The sequence below is a fragment of the Odocoileus virginianus genome, chromosome 7 (genome assembly GCF_023699985.2).
Source record: "Odocoileus virginianus isolate 20LAN1187 ecotype Illinois chromosome 7, Ovbor_1.2, whole genome shotgun sequence".
Lineage (NCBI taxonomy): Eukaryota > Metazoa > Chordata > Mammalia > Artiodactyla > Cervidae > Odocoileus > Odocoileus virginianus.
This window is the reverse complement of record NC_069680.1, coordinates 75,271,459-75,289,731: the sequence shown is the minus strand read 5'-3', so window position 1 is coordinate 75,289,731 and position 18,273 is coordinate 75,271,459. Positions and strand designations below refer to the sequence as shown.

Sequence of the window (18,273 nt, the reverse complement as noted above, 5' to 3'; positions counted from 1 at the left end):
CTTTCACCCCTTTGTAGGGGGTCTCTCCCTCTGGCCAGAGGAGCAGGGCGGTATTGCAAGGTTACAAGGCTAGGACCAGCACCTAGTCGATTCAAAGACTGGGATCATAGTAGAGTTAAAGGTCTCCATCTGATGGTTCCTGCCCCTTTCCATTGCCACCACCACTAATGTGCTTCCTTCACTCCCTGCCATTTTGACCATCAGTTTTTAAAAGACAACTGGATAAATGATAACTGATGTCACATACAGTCCTGGTCTCTGGCCTCTCTTGAGGCCGGTGTTCAGCCAGCCTGGCCCTAAGGAGCCCTCACCCAGAAATCATGCACTCTAGGTTTCAGGGCCTCCCCTACCTCCTCTTCCCTTGCCACCGTCCCCCAAGCCCAATGGGCTTCACTCATTTTCTTTAACCTAATTTCACAGCCATTTGCCTAGACTCCCTGGTCTAGGATTCAGAAAGAGAAATCTGGGACCCTGGCCTTTTAAGGTTTTACTTCTCTTCCAGATAAAAGCAGAAAGAAAACCAGATCTTGGTCAAAATTAAGAACTAAAATGGATGTGAATTCAGAATGTCTTATTTTAGCCTCATTAGCACACTTGGGGGGACCTTTAAAAACCTTAATTGAACGACTGCTACTTAGGAGATCACATATGAAAATATAATTTGCTATTTTTTCCAGCCACTATAGGTATTTTCCCTTCCATTGTCCAAAAAGGAAGCCAAGACTTTGTTTATTGGCTGAGTGGTTCCTGTGTTACCTGCCTAATGCTGGCATTGCCAGAAAACCACCAGGGCTGAGATCCAGGGAGAAGATCCACAGCACACTGGAGGATAGAGGCAAAGACACCAACACAGTGTGGGGAGGCTGTTTGATGCTGAGAGGGTATTCTGAGGTGTGAGGTGCTGGGGAGCTTTCTGCAAACTGGAGAGACAGGGGAGGGATTTAAAAAAGACAGACAGCCTATACTACCAGAATAGGATTGGGGTGAAGAACAGATTAAATTATATAAAGACAATTTAAGGAATGTGGCAATTCTTACTCCAGAATTGTCGAGTAAAATTCATACCTGCTGATGTGATGTTTTGTGGCAACTTCACCCGCCAACTCTTAACTGGGATGGAAGGTGGCAGAGAGAATGTGACCAAAGTTGTGATTAAAAGTGACTGCTCTCCAGCAGATACAGGAGGGTGGGAGAGAAAGGGACGAGACAGTCTTCAACTGCCATGGGGACTTTGGGAAGTCAGCCTAGTGACAAGGAGGAAATGCCACATTAATCAACTGTAAGGCATCACCTCCATAAGTCATCTTGGAGTCTGTCAGTTTGAATGTCAGCAAAACAACTTGCATCTACATCAGTTTTTACCACAATGAACTCTGTATTTAAAAGTTAAATTGGGAGATGTTTTCTTGTACTTCTTCATTAACTTTATTAAATTTTTTTTCAAAATGTTTCTCTTGCTTATGAGTGATGTGGTCACTATTAGTAATCATTTTGTTTGCAACCATAGCCAAGTTTCCCAGAGGAGTATGGATGGGCCAGGGAAGACACACTGGTCTAGACATCTAGAGGGTCCTAGCCTTGACCTCACTACCTCTTGCCCCTGCATCACTTTGCACATCAGCTCTTGGTGGACCTCATTGCTCATTGCTATAAAGTGAGGGGATGGACCAGAAATGCAGAATCCCTTACAATTATAAATTTCTTTTTAGAAAATTTTTTTTATTTTAGTGTACTTATACCTGTCAAACTGATTTCAAAGAAATTATGGAGTAATCCAACAAGCCAGAGGAGGACAGCTGTGCATGCAGTTTAACAGATGTCAAAACCCTTGTGAGAAGCTGGTTTGTCAGGGGTGAGGCCAGACCAGGCATCTTATTCATTCCTTCTACAAAGGTCTGTTGAACACTTGCTTTGGCCTCCATCATTCTAGTTGCTGAGTGCTGGGGACACAGCAGTGAACAACACAACAAAAATTCCTTACATTCTAGTGATGGGAGATACAATAAACAAGATAATTCAGTAAAAACAGTATGCAAGAGAACGAAAAGTGCTCAAGAGAAGGGCAACAGAAAATGTTGGGGAGGGCAGGGTACAAGTTGAATTTTTAGACGGGGAGTCGATGCCTGGTCCTAAGTCCCAGTTCTTCAATTGTCCACAATGCCACATGACCCAGCTGGGCTGAGCAGACATGAGGCAGGCTGGGAAGGATGTGAGCACAAGTGGGGCAGTCTGGGTTATTCTCGTACTGCTTCTCCAGAACCCATAGTCTTAGGAAAATCAGTTGACCTCTTGGAGTTCAGTTTCTTCTGCTGTAAAATGGGAATTAAGTATCTATCTCCAGGGCATGTCATGTGAATTAAATGACATAATGTATGTTGCTGCACGATGTGGAGTCTCAGGTTCCAACCTCATGAGGTGTCCTTTCCTGCCCCGCATGGGACAGTAGGGGAGGGAGACTCCCCAAAGCTTCAGTCTCCTTCTGGGCAGAACCTCTCTGTGGGCAAATTCCAGCTTCATGCAGTTTCCAAAGGGACTCAGCCTACAGGGCTCCTGGGCTCCAAGCCTCTCTATAGAAATGGGGATGCTTCCTTGGTGCCTCTAGGGAACCCTGCTTCTTCCTTCCAGATGGAGAGGAAATGGTTCAGGAGGTACATCTTCGTTCCTCCAGCCCACTTTACCTGTTACAGCCAGAGGCCCCCTGGAAGGGCTTCTCAGAGCCAGCCCTCCAGGACCCTAGCTCAAACTCCTTTTCTTCAATGCCTTCCTACCGTTGCATCTCCAAGAGTCGCATCCTCACTGTCTGCCCATCTGTGCCTTGCAGCAGCCTCAGACACCTATATCTCAGGACCACCTTCTCCCTAGCATTTCCTGCCCTTTCTGAATCACCAGCTCTTGCTGGACTCTGCAGCTCAGCCTACACCCCCACCCCTCAGGGTAGGGGTACCCCCACCCTTACCCATAGGTTTGACTCGGTCATGCCCCTTGATGTGACTGGTGCCAGCACAGGCCTCTGTTCTGCATCTGTCATGCTGCACCTGAATCATCTCACATTCCAAACAAGGACCATGGGTTGAACTCATTGTGGCCCCACCAGGGCCTGGCACACAATCTGGCACAGCCCAGATACCCAGGGAGGTCAAAAAACAAATGAATATATGGGTGGCTATGGCGAGTGGATGGGAGGGTAGGTAGGAAGTGGGGGGAGTGGGAAAGAGAGGGATGGGGCAGGGTGGGCAGGAGGGACAAGTAGCTGCCTCGGGCAAGGTGGGAGCCAGACATGGAGACAGAGAGAAGTGGAGTCTGGGGGTGTTTAGATGGATGGCTGCTGGCCGAGCCCCCCACCAGCTCCTTTCTATCCACAAGCCTGAGTTCTGCAACTGAGGCATGCAGGTCAAATGAGCAGATCTTGAAAGTGAAGTGAAAACCAATTAAAAAAAAAAAACAGCACTGACTTGAAATTCCAACAAATGGCTTTCACACAAACTAGCTTGTGTTACAGCAGAGTTTATTATCTGAATTTTGCATTATTAGGAATAAGGACAAATGTGGATGAACAGCATAGGTACTGAAATAACATGCATTATATAATAAATGGTATCCACAACACTCCCAGTCCTCACAGTGCTTCAAGCCTTAAGGTTTTATGATCGCTTCCTGAGAACTAAGGGGTGTGTGTGTGTGTGTGTGTGTGTGTGTTGTTTCATTTTCCCATTTTCACATATTCAGAATGTGAATAACCACGGACCAGGTGTTGGTTGAATTATTGGTCCCAATTCCTCCAGCCCTTGTAGGATTATACACTCACTCGTGACTTCCCTATTGGTCCCCATGCACATCTCACCCCTTAACTTTGGGTTTGGCCATCCACTTGTTCTGGCCAAGCAGATGTTAGTGGAAGTGACCAAAGCAGAGGCTTGAAATGTGTTTGTGTATTTGGACTTGTCCTACTGTGCTCTTGGCATGACCATGAGAGAAGCATGATGTGGTAGCCCATGAGTCCTGAGAGAAAAAGCAACCTGGAACCAAGATCAGTCAAGCCCAGCTCAACCCCAGCCAACTCACAGACCCATAACTGAGAAACAGGGGGCCTGCACTGTTTCCCACTGAAATTGTCAGTTAACAACAGTTGACTAATCTGGACCGTGACAACTGCACTCTTTACTTAGTGATGACACTGCCAGGCATGTGCTGGCGATTTCCCACACACCCTCCCATATAATCCTGACAACATCCCTCAGACACAGGTGTCACCATCTCCACTTTACAGATAAGAATGCTGGGACTCAGACAGTTAGAGCAGTTTGCCCAAGCTCAGGGCTAGTATGTGAAAGGGCCAGGATTCCGACCCACGTCTGTCTGCCTCCAAAGCCCACGTTGTGTGCCAAACTTGCTTCCATGTGGAGCAAAATTTATGTTGACAGGAGAAGAGCCCCGACTCCTGCAAATGTCAGAAACGCTTGGTGCTTATTCTTCACCATACCCTGTGATTAGCAAAGTGCACTGTTCACAACTTTATTTCCTTTAAAACACATCATGGGGACTGGTTGTCTTTTTCCAGTTATGACTGAGCTGTTCATCCTCAAATGCCCAAGGAGACAGCCCTGCAGACAACTGTGACCAGACTTTTCAGAGGAAGGCCCCGTGAGCCATCTTGGCCTCATGGCCAAATGCTTGCTCCAAACCACCTGTTAACTGTGCGAAGTCATGTGCCGGGAGAGGTGGTGGCGCTCGCGGAAGTACTCGTGGCAAATGGGGCATGTGAGGGCCTCTGCTCTCAGTCTCTTAGAATGCAGATCGGGCCCCGCACGCTCCCTTTTGTGGTGAGATCTCATGTGGAAGACCAGGTCGGAGGTCAGGCGGAAGGACAGGTTACACTTGGCGCACCAGTTCTGGGTGGACAGGCCCAGGGAGGTGAGTGTAGGGGGCAGCAGGGCCCAAGAGTTGGTGGAGGAGGAGGATGGGGGCGTGGGGATCTGGACCGTGGTATGCTTGAGCCACAGTGTAGGGGCGCCCAGGAAAGTGCCGCAAAGAGGAGCATTTGGTGGCACCGTTTGCAGGTTCCAGAAATCACCCAAAAGCTTGGAGTTGGAAAGTCGACCCCAGCAAGTGACATCAACCGTGTTGATGAGTCCCAGCAGCTCTCCCAGGGCGTCTGCAGGTTCACCCGCCTGAAAGAAACAGGCTGGTCCCAGTCTCCCTGCTGGACCCCTGGCTGGCTTGCTGAAGGCACTTCTCTGCTCCCTGTGGGCTCCACTGGGCCACACAGAGACACAGGTGCTGCCAGTTAGGTCCCTGGGGATATCGAGGGTCAGCTGCTGGGGGCCAGGCTGGCCTGCAGGGCCACTGTGCTCCCTGTCCTGGGCCTGCCCGCCCCCGAGCCTCTTCTTGAGCCGAGGCACCTCTGTGAAGGCACTCTGTCCCTGTTCCCACCAAGTTTTCTGGGGCATCAGCTTTCCCAGCCTGAGCTTGCCTGGGGCCACTGACAGTACCATCTCGGCACAGGCCTCATCCTGGCCACTGCTGCCCAGGGCAGTCTCAGAGCCCAGGCGGTTCGTTTTCTCCAGTAGCACCGGCTTCCGGCCCCAGCCCTGCTCAGATTCACTAAGCCGCCATCTGTTTTCAGCTGAAGGGCTCCGCAGAACTCCCTTCCCAGTAGCCATGGGGGCCACAGGGCCTGAGCCAGCTGAGTAAGGTGGATCCTCCAGCAGCTGTCAGCCCCCGGAGTTTCTGGAGGGCTTGGCCAGGGGAGTGGCTGTGGGATTGAAGGGCTCCCCTGGGGCCTGGGCCAGCGCACTTGGTCCACAGGGCTCTGCAGGGAGAGGAAGCAACAGGCCATGAAAAGTGTGCTCTTCACTCAGGGACATATCATAGCATGCAGGCTGTAGGAACTTACAGAACTCCCCTCACCTGGGACCTCAGTATCTTGGGCCAATTGCTGATAAGAGCATGAACTTGAAGGCAGACAAGAGTCCATGTGAGTCCAAACTCTGCCAATCTTCAGCTGTGCAGCAACTCACCCTGACTCAGAGCACAGCGTTTTCCCCACCAGGACTCCATCAGTGAGGAAGGACCCCAGCGCACAATGCTGCCACCCAGAGGCCAGACTCAGTACTGCCCTGCATCTATCAGCATCCAGGTAGGAGCGGCTGGGTTAACAGCGGCACAAGGCTTCCACCAGTCAGTTGGGACTTGGTTGACACTCTAACATCTCTGCACCCTGATATACATCAGTTTTTGTTCCTTGCTGCTCAGTGTGCTGATTTTTTTTTTTTTTTTTTTTTACAAATCATCACACACGCCAGGACACTTCAAGCACTTGATGACAGGAAGTCTGCTGCACAGGTGACCAGAGGGTAAAAACTGAACAATAAACACCCAGGAAAGGCAGGTTGGGTCTGGAGCTGTTCCTTGCCCCTGCTCCCACACCTGGGGGCAGCCACTTTTCTACCAGGCCCTGACCCTGCCACAAGTGTGGGTCTCCCCTCTCCACTCTCCTGACTACACTTGTTCTTCACACATTCATCCACTTGCTTCTCCTCTGCTCACCTGTCAACTGTCAGAGGTCTTCTTGTGCCAACCTACTTGCCATTAACAGGGGAATCAGCCTCTGCTTTGCCCTCAAGGTGCTCATGGCTGCAGGGGAGACACACAATGGCCATATGAAGGAGAGGGAGCCAGCAGCCCTGCTGGGGAGACAACTATCTCTCTTCTTCCCTAATCAGCCCACCAGCAAGTTCTTAAAGCTTGCAGACTCATCTCTAAGTGTCTCCTCAGCTTGTGAGAGGTTTGCTGACCCACACTCCCCTGAGTGTTCTGAGATTCTATCATTAAGAAATATATATCCTGAGCCCAGGAGGGCCTGAGGAGTGGGCAGCTCTGATCCTTCCTCACAGGGACATCATTTGGGTTCAATTCAGCTTCTTCTTCTTCTTGGCCTGCCTCCTGCTCCACCTGTGAAAGGCATCACAGATACCTGCCCTCCTTATCAGTATCTTGGTAACAGAAGTCTGTGACATGTGTTTTGTACATGTCACCTCCTTTCATCTTCAATACACCTAGAGGGTGATCACCGTTTTTCATGAGTGAAGAGGACCCTGGTCCTGCAATACTAAACATCTTGCCCAATGTCTCCTACAAAGAGGAGGCACAGCTGGGACCAAAACCCAGGTGTGTGCCCCCAAAGCCTGCTTGGTTGCACTGGCCATGTTGCCTTCCCAGAGTCCCCGCTGATGAACAACCAGGTCAACTATGTGACCCAAATACTAAAGGGGGGTATATAGAAGGTTTAGGCTTCCTTTTCCTGCCTTCTCTCCAATTTCTCCCAAGCTTCTATCCAATCAAGAAGTCAGATTCTTTGTCTAACCTGTGAAGTTTGAACAGTTGGTGAGGAAACACATGCCAGCCCTACCCTTCAGCCCACTCCAGTGTGACTCCGGTCTCCTGCTTGGTCATCCTGAAAGGACTTCCAAGATGGGCCACCAGGGGGAGCTGAGCCTCTCCAAATAGCTTTTCCAAACTGAGTCCTCAAAGGGGATGCCATTGACATCAGGATTAGTGCCGGCTACTTGAAGAGGCAGAGGTGGCCATATCACTGCACCGAGTGACCCTGAGCTGTCCTTCCCGCCTCTCTCGGCTTCAATTTCCCATCAACTGGGGTTGGACTAAATCATCTCCACAGTCCTTCCCAGATCTAACCATGTGTGACTCCAGCTGGGATGAAGCCATTTCTCCCCCTTTGTCAAAGAATAAGCAGTCTGCTTGAAGCCCTGTTGCTGAGCTTCCATAAGCTCACAAAGACACACACACACACACATTCAGGCACACTCACACCCTCACATACACATACATTCACAACACATATACACCCACAATCTCACATGTATATACTCTCACGTACATACTCACATACACTCAAACACATACACACTATTACACAATCAAATGCACATACACCCTCACACAAACTCCCCCTTTCTCTCTCTCACTCTCTGTCCCTCGCTGTTTTCCAGATGACAGTTTAAACCCACCTGATATGTTTCCCACAGCTGGGCAGGAGGCTTGCCTTGCTGACTGATGTCTGGCTGCACCCCTGTACCCCTCTGCACACAGCCCCACTGCGTTGCCCTCACAGCTCAGGCAACATTGTCCAACCACAGCCATATAGACCCCATTGACAGAACTTCCAGTGTTCTGAACGACAGATGAGGTGACTTTCTCAGCTATAAAATTTGGAACGTGCTGTCTTCCTGCAGGCTGGAATGTTTGCTACCAGAATGCTTCATGATATAAATATACATCTCACCATTTACTGACTACATAAATGTACGTGCCAGAGATGCCAAGAGCTTAACACATCTTATGTCATGGCATTTTCACAACAACTACATGAGGAATGTTGCAAGCCTCAATCCAAATGTGTTCATCTACAACCTACAGATGCCATATCAGTAAACTCTGTGCTGCTTCAGCTTTTTGAGACTCTTCTAGATCTGGATTCTGTCGACTACTGAATCCACCCCAAATCACTTGTCAGCATTATCACCCAACTCTTAATAATGATAATGAGAACAAAGAGAAGGAAGAAAAGGTGGAGACCAAGGTACTGAACTGATGGAAGACCTTTGCATGCTGTCCACCCTCCGTGAGGGTCACCACTCTCACATGCACCAACACTGCCAGGTAAGGTCACTCAGGCAAGTGCAAAGAATGACCTACCAAACTCCTTCTGGGGATCCATCTAACCTCAGTCCACTGCATCTGCGACAATCACCAGCAGGAAGTCTTTCAAATGAAAAATGATATGAGTCTGTTGTGGCTTGTTTGAGGTCAGGGGACCACAGGCACAGCCGCTCAGTGCTGTTTCTGTCCCTCTTTCCTACATGGACCTACCAATTCCCTTTGTAACTGGAAGGAGATTCTCTGTCCAGACAATCACTGAGCAAAGCAGAGCTGCCCCCTCCTCTTTCTCCTTCCATTGACACCAGCTGTTCTGGCAGCAAGTGGATCTATACATCCCTTGATTTTTCCCTCCCATCCAGTATTAAAGGAACTTTGCTGCCGTCCACACCCCTCAATAGCCTAAGTCCATTCCGGGCTCTTGATCCCTGACACTATTTACTCATCCTTGTCACTCTGCTGTGTATGTCCTGAGATGGGACTCTTCTTGCCTTCCTTGGTTCTTTCAGTCTGAGCTCAGCAAGACAAACCTCTGAGGCTTACAGACATCATTCAGTGCTGGCTTCCCTCATAGCTCAGATGGTAAAGAATCTACCTGCAGTGCAGGAGACCCAGGTTCGATCCCTGGGTCAGGAAGATCCCCTGGAGAAGGAAATGGCAACCCACTCTAGTATCCTTGCCTGGAAAGTCCCATGGACAGAGGAGCCTGGTGGGCTGCAGTCCATGGGGTCACAAAGAGCTGGGCACGACTGAGCGACTAACACTTGCACTTACACACTTGTGCTCTTTCTATTGAAACAATCTGACTTCAATCCCAGACTCTCCAACCTTTTCCCAGCCTTTAGATGAAATAATGATCTTGGCAGACTTCTGAAACTGAGCCTCCCAAGTCAAGAGTTGGTCTGACCATGTCTATCCTCTCCCACCATCAGGAATACTTCTCCCTTAGGATTCAGTCCTTCTGGGCCTTCAACCAGGGATCTACTGACCAAAACATGAAGTCTTCTGAGAGGTGAAGCCTCACCTGCCCCATAGTGTAAAAGCGCTTGCCTCTCTGTTTATTATCTACTGCTGGGGCCCTGGCTGCAGACTCCAATCATTCCTTCATCTGAGCAGCACTGGTCACATTCTAGCTTTCTGTTCAGGTTCTAACCAGGCTGTCCCAGGAACCTTCCAGCCTCATATTCACAGATACTTTGAGTGTGTGGGTTTCTAGGGTCAGAATCCCTGGGTCAAATACAGCTCTGCTCTTGCCAATCACGTGACCCTGGACAAGGTGCGGATCCTCTCCCTGCCTCTGCTGTCTCACTATGGACCACCTTAGTGTCCACTTAATGAGGTGGTTGTGACGATTAAATGGATTAACATACCTAGAGTGCCAAAGAGCCTGCCTCAATAAATGTGAAAGTGAAAACGTCAGTCACTCAGACGTGTCCAACTCTTTGCCACCCTATATGCTGTAGCCTGCCAGGCTCCTCTGTCCCTGGAATTCTCCCGGCAAGAATACTGGAGTGTGCAGCCATGCCTTCTCCAGGGGATCTTCCCAACCCAGGGATCGAACCCGGGTCTCTTGCATTGCAGGCAGATTCTTCACCGTCTGAGCCACCAGGGAAGCCCAGGTTTATCATCATACTCATAATTTATTATCATGTTAGTTCTGAAGGTTAAAGACAAGCTCAGTGCTGCCTTCCCTCCACTCATGCCCCGCCAGGGACCTGCACACAATCGTGTTTAATAAGGGACCAAATGGCCTAGGCAGTTTTCACCTTCCCCCTCCATTTACAGGAAAAAGAACTCTTTCTCAAGCAAAGGAATGATAGCATGTTACTGATATCTGAACATACTCACCACCCCAAGCTAACCAGCCAGCCTCCAATTGTCCCAAGATGCAGCTCAGAAACTAGGTCTTGTTCAGTGAAACCATCTCCACCAACAGTGCCTTTCTCTACCGCTTCCTCTTCAGCTAAAACAAATGAGAACAGAAAAAAGTCTTCTGTGCCCCAAGACTTTGGTTTCCTCAGACACTGGAGAAGCTTCTCATAGTTTTTTGGAAGATTTCTAAGGATAATCATCTATCTACCTCTTCTATGTGTGGATTGTGTGTTGCTGGGTTTTCCTAAAAGGGAAACATACATGTTTTCTAGACATCCTCTAGCCATAGGACCCTGAGAAAATGAAAAACTGCAGACTTGTCCAGGCCTTCCTGGAGGCTGGTTACTGGTGCCATGTAGTGGGAAAGAAGAGAAGGACTTCCCAGCCAGCCCTTGAAGGCTCCACATTCAATTATGCCTACATCCCTCTAATAGCAATGCCTGCTATGATCAAGCAAAACCAAATGCAGGATTCCCAGGATGTAGCCAGCTCCCAGGCCCACTGTGAGGTCAGCTGCAATCCTAACACAACTTGGCCAGTTCCAGTGGCAGTCTTCAGAGGAAAAGTCCATGGTTTGTACAATAGACTGCATAGTCAGACTCTACAAGAACATCACTGGCTAGAAAGAAGAAGAGATGCAGTCTATTGGAGAAGGAAAAGAAACTCAAAAGCACTGCAGCTCAAGATTTTGCCTAGAGTAAAAAAAGTTATGTGATCATCTGTTTTAAAGAAAAGTTGTCACCTCAGGTTTTTTGAAAAAGAAATCTGCTAATCAAAGCAGACATGATGGTTCTATATCACTGGAAAAGCATCCCTTCCCTCTCCCTCCCCAAATTCTAATACCTGGGAAGTCAGAGGTTAAATGATGCAAAAGACAATTTAACTCTTCATTCCAGAAAACAGTCTCCCAAATCAAAGTGTCATGCCTATACCTACGAAAGTGTCCAATGTTCTTTTACATAAAGTGGGAAAAAAGATTTCTTTCAATAAACACACTGAAATCTTCTTCATTCATTTTTAATTTTTGTTCAATTCTGTGTGATTTATCTACTGACAAATTTCCTTTTGTGTATCAACCAAAAGTTAAATAAGCTGAATTATCACTAAAAATCATAACAAACTCAAAGAGCAGGTTAAATTAATTATGAAAAACAAAAGCCTCAAATATTGGGCAGTAATTAGCAGCTTTAAAACCAAAGAAGTTTCCTTTTTACAATTATATATATATATATATTATGTATGTGTATGTGCATGTTTGAACATACATGCCACAAAAATATCATCAAATAATGAAATCATGTTTGATTAAATTTTTAAGAAGCAAAAAACTGCTTTGCTATATAATATTTTCTATTTCATTTCTCAAAACTGAATCAGTTGTTTTTCCGTATTTCTTCACTTAGCATCTTGGATATGAAAATGAGACCTTTCTACTGTGGTCTTACCTTATGTACACAAAAACATTACTCTCCAATATCACAATAATTGTTATAAGAAGGCTGGATCATTCAACAGTAATTATGAAACCTAATTTCTGCATACCACCAGCATTGACAAGTATACACTTTATAAATTTATAGTTAACTTCCTGTTTCAACTCTCACCCAAATGTTTCCCATGCAAAGCTCTGGCCTATTGTCTTCCCACAACTGCTCTCTGAATCCCACCCTCACCCTCCCCACCAACCTGGCCTTGTACTGCCTGCACATAAGGATGGTATGGGCCCCCATGTTCCCTTAATGTTCCTGCAAAATTTAGCTTCCTGGTGATGTCTGTGTCTATTACTAAAGGCCAAATACCAAGAAAAAGATTCAATCAATGCCTTGTTTCTAAAGCCGAGTATTTCTTTCAGCTCACCCTGAAAACTCAGAGATTTATAACTTGATCCTTTATGTATTTTCCCACAACTGGCACTGAATAGGTTACATGCCTAGATCTTTGATATAATCAGTTGGAGAAAGGATCTGGAACAAATGCATCGTTACTACCCTAGTACCCAAAACAAACTCTGGCTAATAACTGAGCGGCAGAGGATGGGTGAATGGCTGAAGGGATGAATTAAAAGAATTGCAGCCCAAAAAGTCAACCTAGGAGAAAAATAAAAATAAAAATCCAAGGTGGAATTCTTGATGGGGGAAGGAAAAGGGGAAGAAGGGAGGAGGAGAGAGTGAGAAAGAAGAAAAAAGGAAGGACGGGGGACACAGGTAAAACAACGATGGACAAGAAAAGGTGAAACAGATGAGAGAAAAATACAGAAAGAAGCAGGAGACAAAAGACAGAGGCAGAGGGCAGGGAGTGGAGTGGGGAGAAAAGGAGCGATGGAGAAAGCTGGTGACAGAGGAAAGAAGCGAGCAGTTAAAGGCAGGGCTGAGAACCTGCCCCTGGGTAAGGCCAGTAGAAATGAGATGACTCCCGACCCCCACGCCCATTCGTGGCCCCGTCCCGGGGGCAGGACAGCGCGTCTCACCTCGGCTCTCTCGCGGCGCTGGGGACGGGCTGGCAGCCCCGGCCGCCTCCAGGTCGGGGCAGTGACACGCGGATCGGAACTTGGCGCGCGAGCCCCGGGGGCCGGCTGGTCCCCGCCTTCCCGGGCTGCCCCGCCTCTGGGGCGGGGCCTCTGGGGCGGGGCCTCGGGCCCCGCCCGCAGGGGGCAGAAGGGTTTCTGGGAAGGGCCTGCGAGTGGGCTGAGCCCTCAGAAAGGGGCGCCTAGGACACCCGCTTCGCGGCACCGCCAGCCGCAGATCCGGACGCCGCGCCGCACGCCTTCACCTAGCCCTCTTGACTGGGCCTGGCCCGCACGCGAGCCCCGCTCCGCATATCTCGACCGGCCGTCCCCGCTGGCTCAGGTCTTGCCCCATGCCTCGCAAGTTCAGGACTGAGGAGAGTGCCCTGTCGGGCTTGCCTTTGGAGATGGCACTTGGACTACGGCAGAGGCTGTACTTGATCTGTGTGCTGCGACTTCTACCCGCTTAGGTCTCCGAGACCCAGGCGACAGACACTCAGTACAGACGGTCCGTGCCATGCCGCTGCAGATCCTCCGTCCGCTGCCCAGAGACCCCCATCAGCGTCATGGACCCTCCTTCCCTTCCAGGCTGAGCGGCCGTGCAAGCTCCATATTTGTGGCTTCCCCGAGAATCTCCCAGACTTCACTGGAGCTGACCCTCAGCCTCTCAGCCTTTCCTGAGCCACCTCAGTTCTGAAATGGCAGCGTTTTGCCAGATAACGGTGAGTTCTGTGACTTCACAGAATGCACAGGTGTCAGGGAACTTAATTACCCACCGAAGGTGGGAGAGGCCAGGGCCTAAAGGGTTGGGGACAAGAGGAAATGCCTTCTAAGAGACTGCCTTCATGCCAGATCGTGGACTAAATAGGACATATACCTGGCGTGAGGGTGAGAGGAGGTGGGAGTGGAGTTTCAGGTAACCTGAATGGTTGCAGTGGCATCCAGGTGTGTGGGTCACATTGTTTGAGCCCAGCAGAAGGGCAGAACAGATTAGACAGGGGAAGAGAGAATCCTAGAGGGACTAAAGGGAACCTTCCTTCCTTCGGTCACTCAATAACTGTGCTGGATGCCCGTGAAAGTGTGGGTTCATAAGGTGACTAAGCTCTGTGCTTTTCTCAGATTTGAGAGCATCTATTACACCAGGCAAGATTGTAAAGGAACGAACTTATGATGAGTCTGAGGTGGGCAAAGTGAAATTCAGAACAGACATTAAAGTTCCGGTAACAGTCCCCAAAGCAAAACTTTTCTTCTGTGAAGAGAGCCCACTAATTAATATAGACATGAGAAATCAAATCTCTAATGTGCAGCTCAGTCAGCCTTAGTGGGATTACAAGACTTCTAGGACAACCTTGAAAATAATCTGTCCACCTAGAATTCTGTATCTAACCGAACTCTTACTCAAGAGTGAACACAACACAAATATTTTCAGGGGTACAGAGCCTAAGTTGAACACCCTCACAACCTTGGTGAGAGAACTACTGAAGAATGTGTTTCAGAAGGAAGGACACGGAACCCAGAAGAAAGGAGAGAGTTTCAAGAAACAGTGACTGGAAGTCCAAGATCAAGATGTCAGTAGGGTTGGTTTTTGATGAAACCTCCCTGAATTGTAGGCAGCCTTCCGTCTGTGTCCCAAACACTGCCTTTTCGCTGTGACTGTTTGAAGGCCATCTCTGGTGTCTCTTCCTTTTCTTATGAGGATACTAGACTTAGGCCCAACACTTAAGACCTCATTTAACCTTAATCACCTCCCTAAACACCCAACATCTAAATGCAGTCCCATTAAGGATTAGGGCTTGATAAATGCATTTGGCAGTAAGGGCACAATTCAGTTCATGCTGCTGCTGCTGCTGAGTTGCATCAGTCGTGTCCAACTCTGTGTGACCCCATAGACGGCAGCCCACCAGGCTCCCCCATCCCTGGGATTCTTCAGGCAAGACACTGGAGTGGGTTGCCATTTCCTTCTCCAATGCATAAAAGGAAAAGTGAAAGTGAAATCGCGCAGTCGTGTCTGACTCTTAGTGACCCCATAGACTGCAACCTACCAGGCTCCTCCGTTCATAGCACTCAGTAAATATCAAACAAGTTATATCAGTACTTAAAAAACTTCTCACAAAGAAAATACCAGATACAGGAGATACCATATCAAATATTCATGAAGTAAATCATTGTGATCATGTTCAAAATCTTTCCAAAGACAATGTAAAACCCTCCCAAGTGCATTTTAGGAGGCTAGTCTTACTTAATAGCAAATCCAAATAAGAGCAGCACAAAAATAGGAAATTACAGACTAGCCTCTCTCATGAACATAGGCAAAAAAAAATCTGAACTAATACTAAATTCAATCCAGCAGTTAAAAAATATCATAGCCAATTTGAATCTATTGACAACATGTTAATGTTGTTTCAGCTGCATTAATTTAATTAGCCATATTAATAGATTACTGGGAAAATACGTGTTTCTCACAAAATATACAAAAAATTTTAGTTAAAATTCAGCATTCACTCATCTCTAGCACACCAAGAACATTAGTGAAATACCTTTATCTGATAAAGGATTTCTACCAAAAACTTTCAGTATCATTCTTAATGGTGATGTGTTAGAGGCATTCTCTTAAAAATAAAAAATGCCTCCATCATAGCTCTACTCTTTGGAGTAGTCAGGACAATGTTTTTTATTTTTATGCTGATCCAGTGGGTTTTATAGTTAAATTTTTAAAATGAGAGCCTAGCAAGTTGGGTGACTGTATCAATCAATAAGTACCTTAAAACTTAAACAACTTAAAACTCTATTTAAAGTACTGTTTACACTAGCAGCAAAAAATGTTATTTAGAGAAGGTATTTGACAAAAGAAGTGAAGATCTTCATAGGGAAATGAAAGGTATTGAGAAAGACCTCAATAAGTGAAGATATTCCCGTGTTCACTGAGGAGTCCTGATTGCAGATTCAAATACCTCAAAATGAATCATAAACAAATATTAAGAGGGTTTTGGTGGAGTGAAGAGTCAATTCTAAATTCAAGAGTTGATTCTGAAATGTGCATGAACAAACAAATGGCCAGCAATTACCCTAAGAAAAATTCAATGGGTGATCTACCTTGTATTATCAAGGCTCGCTCTAACTCTCTGTGTATGTTAGGCTAGGTATAATAATTGAACCCTTTGTGTATCAGATTATAACCTGATATAACCTGATTATAATCAGATTATAACCCTGCCAAATCTTATCAGCCAAAAAGCACAAACTTTATTTCACTCATATACCTCACTGTTACACATATACCTGTCCATCCCAGATTCCCAAAAGGGAGCAGCACTTCTCACTTACTCAACTACTAGGCTGTTAGTTCTGCTTAAGTCACACCTGGATTCTTAAAAATTCTGTTCAGAAGTGGCACATGTAACTTCTATTAATGTTTCCTCGGTGGAATCAAGTCCAAGTCTGCCATGAACATGGCAGGGAAGCAATCCTCTACAAGAGGAAGGGACAGTGAAAAACAGTAATACAATCATTCACATGATAATAATTCAGACAGTGTGGTGTCAACACTTTGGATATAAACCAATAGATGGATAAAGGCAATAGAACAGAGAGCACAGAACCAGGCCCACAACTTATGGATTTTGAACACATCAGAGGTGATGTGTAAATCATGAAGGAAAAACTAGAACAGACAGCAAACGATGTGGGGACATTTGCTCTATATATGGGAAACATGAAATCAGATCCGTGCCAAGAATCATGCTTATAAATTAATTCATTCCAGGTGGATTCAAGATGTCAGTGTGAAAGGCAAATCTTTAAAACTTTTAAGATTAAACCTCTTTCACCTTAACAAAGAAGAATTTCTTAAATAAGATACAAGCTGTGCAAAACTTAACAGCTTCTGAAAAGTGACAAATTCAACTACATTAAAATCAAGAACTTAAAAAAGAGTACATATATACACATAGAATACAGATATATTTATATATACACACACACTTATTCAGGAATACATATATTTATATATATAAATCACTTTGCTGTACCCCTGAAACTACCACATTGCAAATCAACTATACTTCATTTTTATAAAAACCAAAAATTTGTTTTATTAAAAGGCATTAAATACAGTGAAAAAAGAGCCACACACTGAAGAAGATCTTTGCAATAATTGATAAAAGATTAGTATCCTAAATAAACATGGAATTTTAAGGAATCAATATGAAAGAGAAACAACTGAATTGGAGAATGGATACATGCAGAAACAGACATTTCACAAAGGACAGAAAATGAATAACCCAAAATCTGTTGAACAGAACATCAGTCCCTTCAGACTGAAACAGATGTTGAATCAATATAAAAATATATAAAAATATGACAATAGCAAGTGTCATGACAGATATGAAGCAAAGAAAACCTGATAAGCTGTAGGGAGAAGTATACTGGATTTCATCAATTCAAAATATCTTTTATTTAAGATATTCCATTATTTAAAACACCACTTGAACAACAAGAACTACAAAAATCTCCAACACAATGCATAAACATTTGTAGTTTTTGTATTTTTGTTATACATACTTGAAGATCTATTTTATATTTATTACAGAATGACTTGCAGCATATTTCTCTCTTCTTTTGTGCCAACAAAAGAAAATAAAATAAATTGGTAAAATTATTTCTAAAAATGTTTATATTCACAATCGGAGTTTTTGAAACACTTTTGACTCAGAGTTGTTTATGTCCAAGGTTAGTCTATGGAGACACAAGTCACCCCTTTCTGATTTCTGGTCTCAGAAACTATGAGCATAATAAAAGCTGTGCTTACTTGCTTAGTCATGTCTGACTCTGTGACCCCATGGACTGTAGCCTGCCAGGCTTCTCTGTCCATGGGATTCTCCAGGCAAGAATACTGGAGTGGGTTGCCATGCCCTCCTCCAGGGGATCTTCCCAACTCAGAGTTCGAACTCAGGTCTTTCACACAGCAGGTGGATTCTTTACTGCCTGAGCCACCAGAGAAACCCAAGAATACTGGAGTGGGTAATACATCCCGTCTCCAGGGGATCTTCCTGGCCCAGGAATCAAAGCAGGATCTCCTGCACTGCAGGTTGAGCTACCAGGGAAGCCCCGTAATAAAATAGCTCTTGTTTTATGTCACCCAGTTTGGGGTGGTTTGTTAAACAACAGAAAATAACTGGCATGTCCTTCATTCACAAGGTACTTTGACATCCTTGCAGGACCTT

General features: G+C 46.2%; 1 protein-coding gene across 3 annotated transcripts; it reads right to left on the bottom strand.

Moving 5' to 3' along the window:
• Positions 1 to 3,478: 3,478 nt before the first annotated feature.
• Positions 3,479 to 13,115, bottom strand: ZNF488 (zinc finger protein 488). 3 transcript variants are annotated; one of them, XM_020895522.2, is made up of 4 exons: positions 13,016 to 13,115; positions 10,525 to 10,639; positions 6,547 to 6,633; positions 3,479 to 5,809 (listed from the first exon to the last, which is right to left on the bottom strand). In XM_020895522.2, the coding sequence occupies exon 4, from the start codon at positions 5,658 to 5,660 to the stop codon at positions 4,689 to 4,691; it is 972 nt and encodes a 323-aa protein (XP_020751181.2). In that variant the 5' UTR covers positions 5,661 to 5,809; positions 6,547 to 6,633; positions 10,525 to 10,639; positions 13,016 to 13,115; the 3' UTR covers positions 3,479 to 4,688. The 3 variants fall into 3 exon arrangements, with proteins under 3 accessions (XP_020751181.2, XP_020751180.2, XP_070327090.1); XM_020895521.2 differs by lacking the exon at positions 6,547 to 6,633; XM_070470989.1 differs by lacking the exons at positions 6,547 to 6,633; positions 10,525 to 10,639 and having other exon boundaries at positions 13,016 to 13,099.
• Positions 13,116 to 18,273: the final 5,158 nt, after the last annotated feature.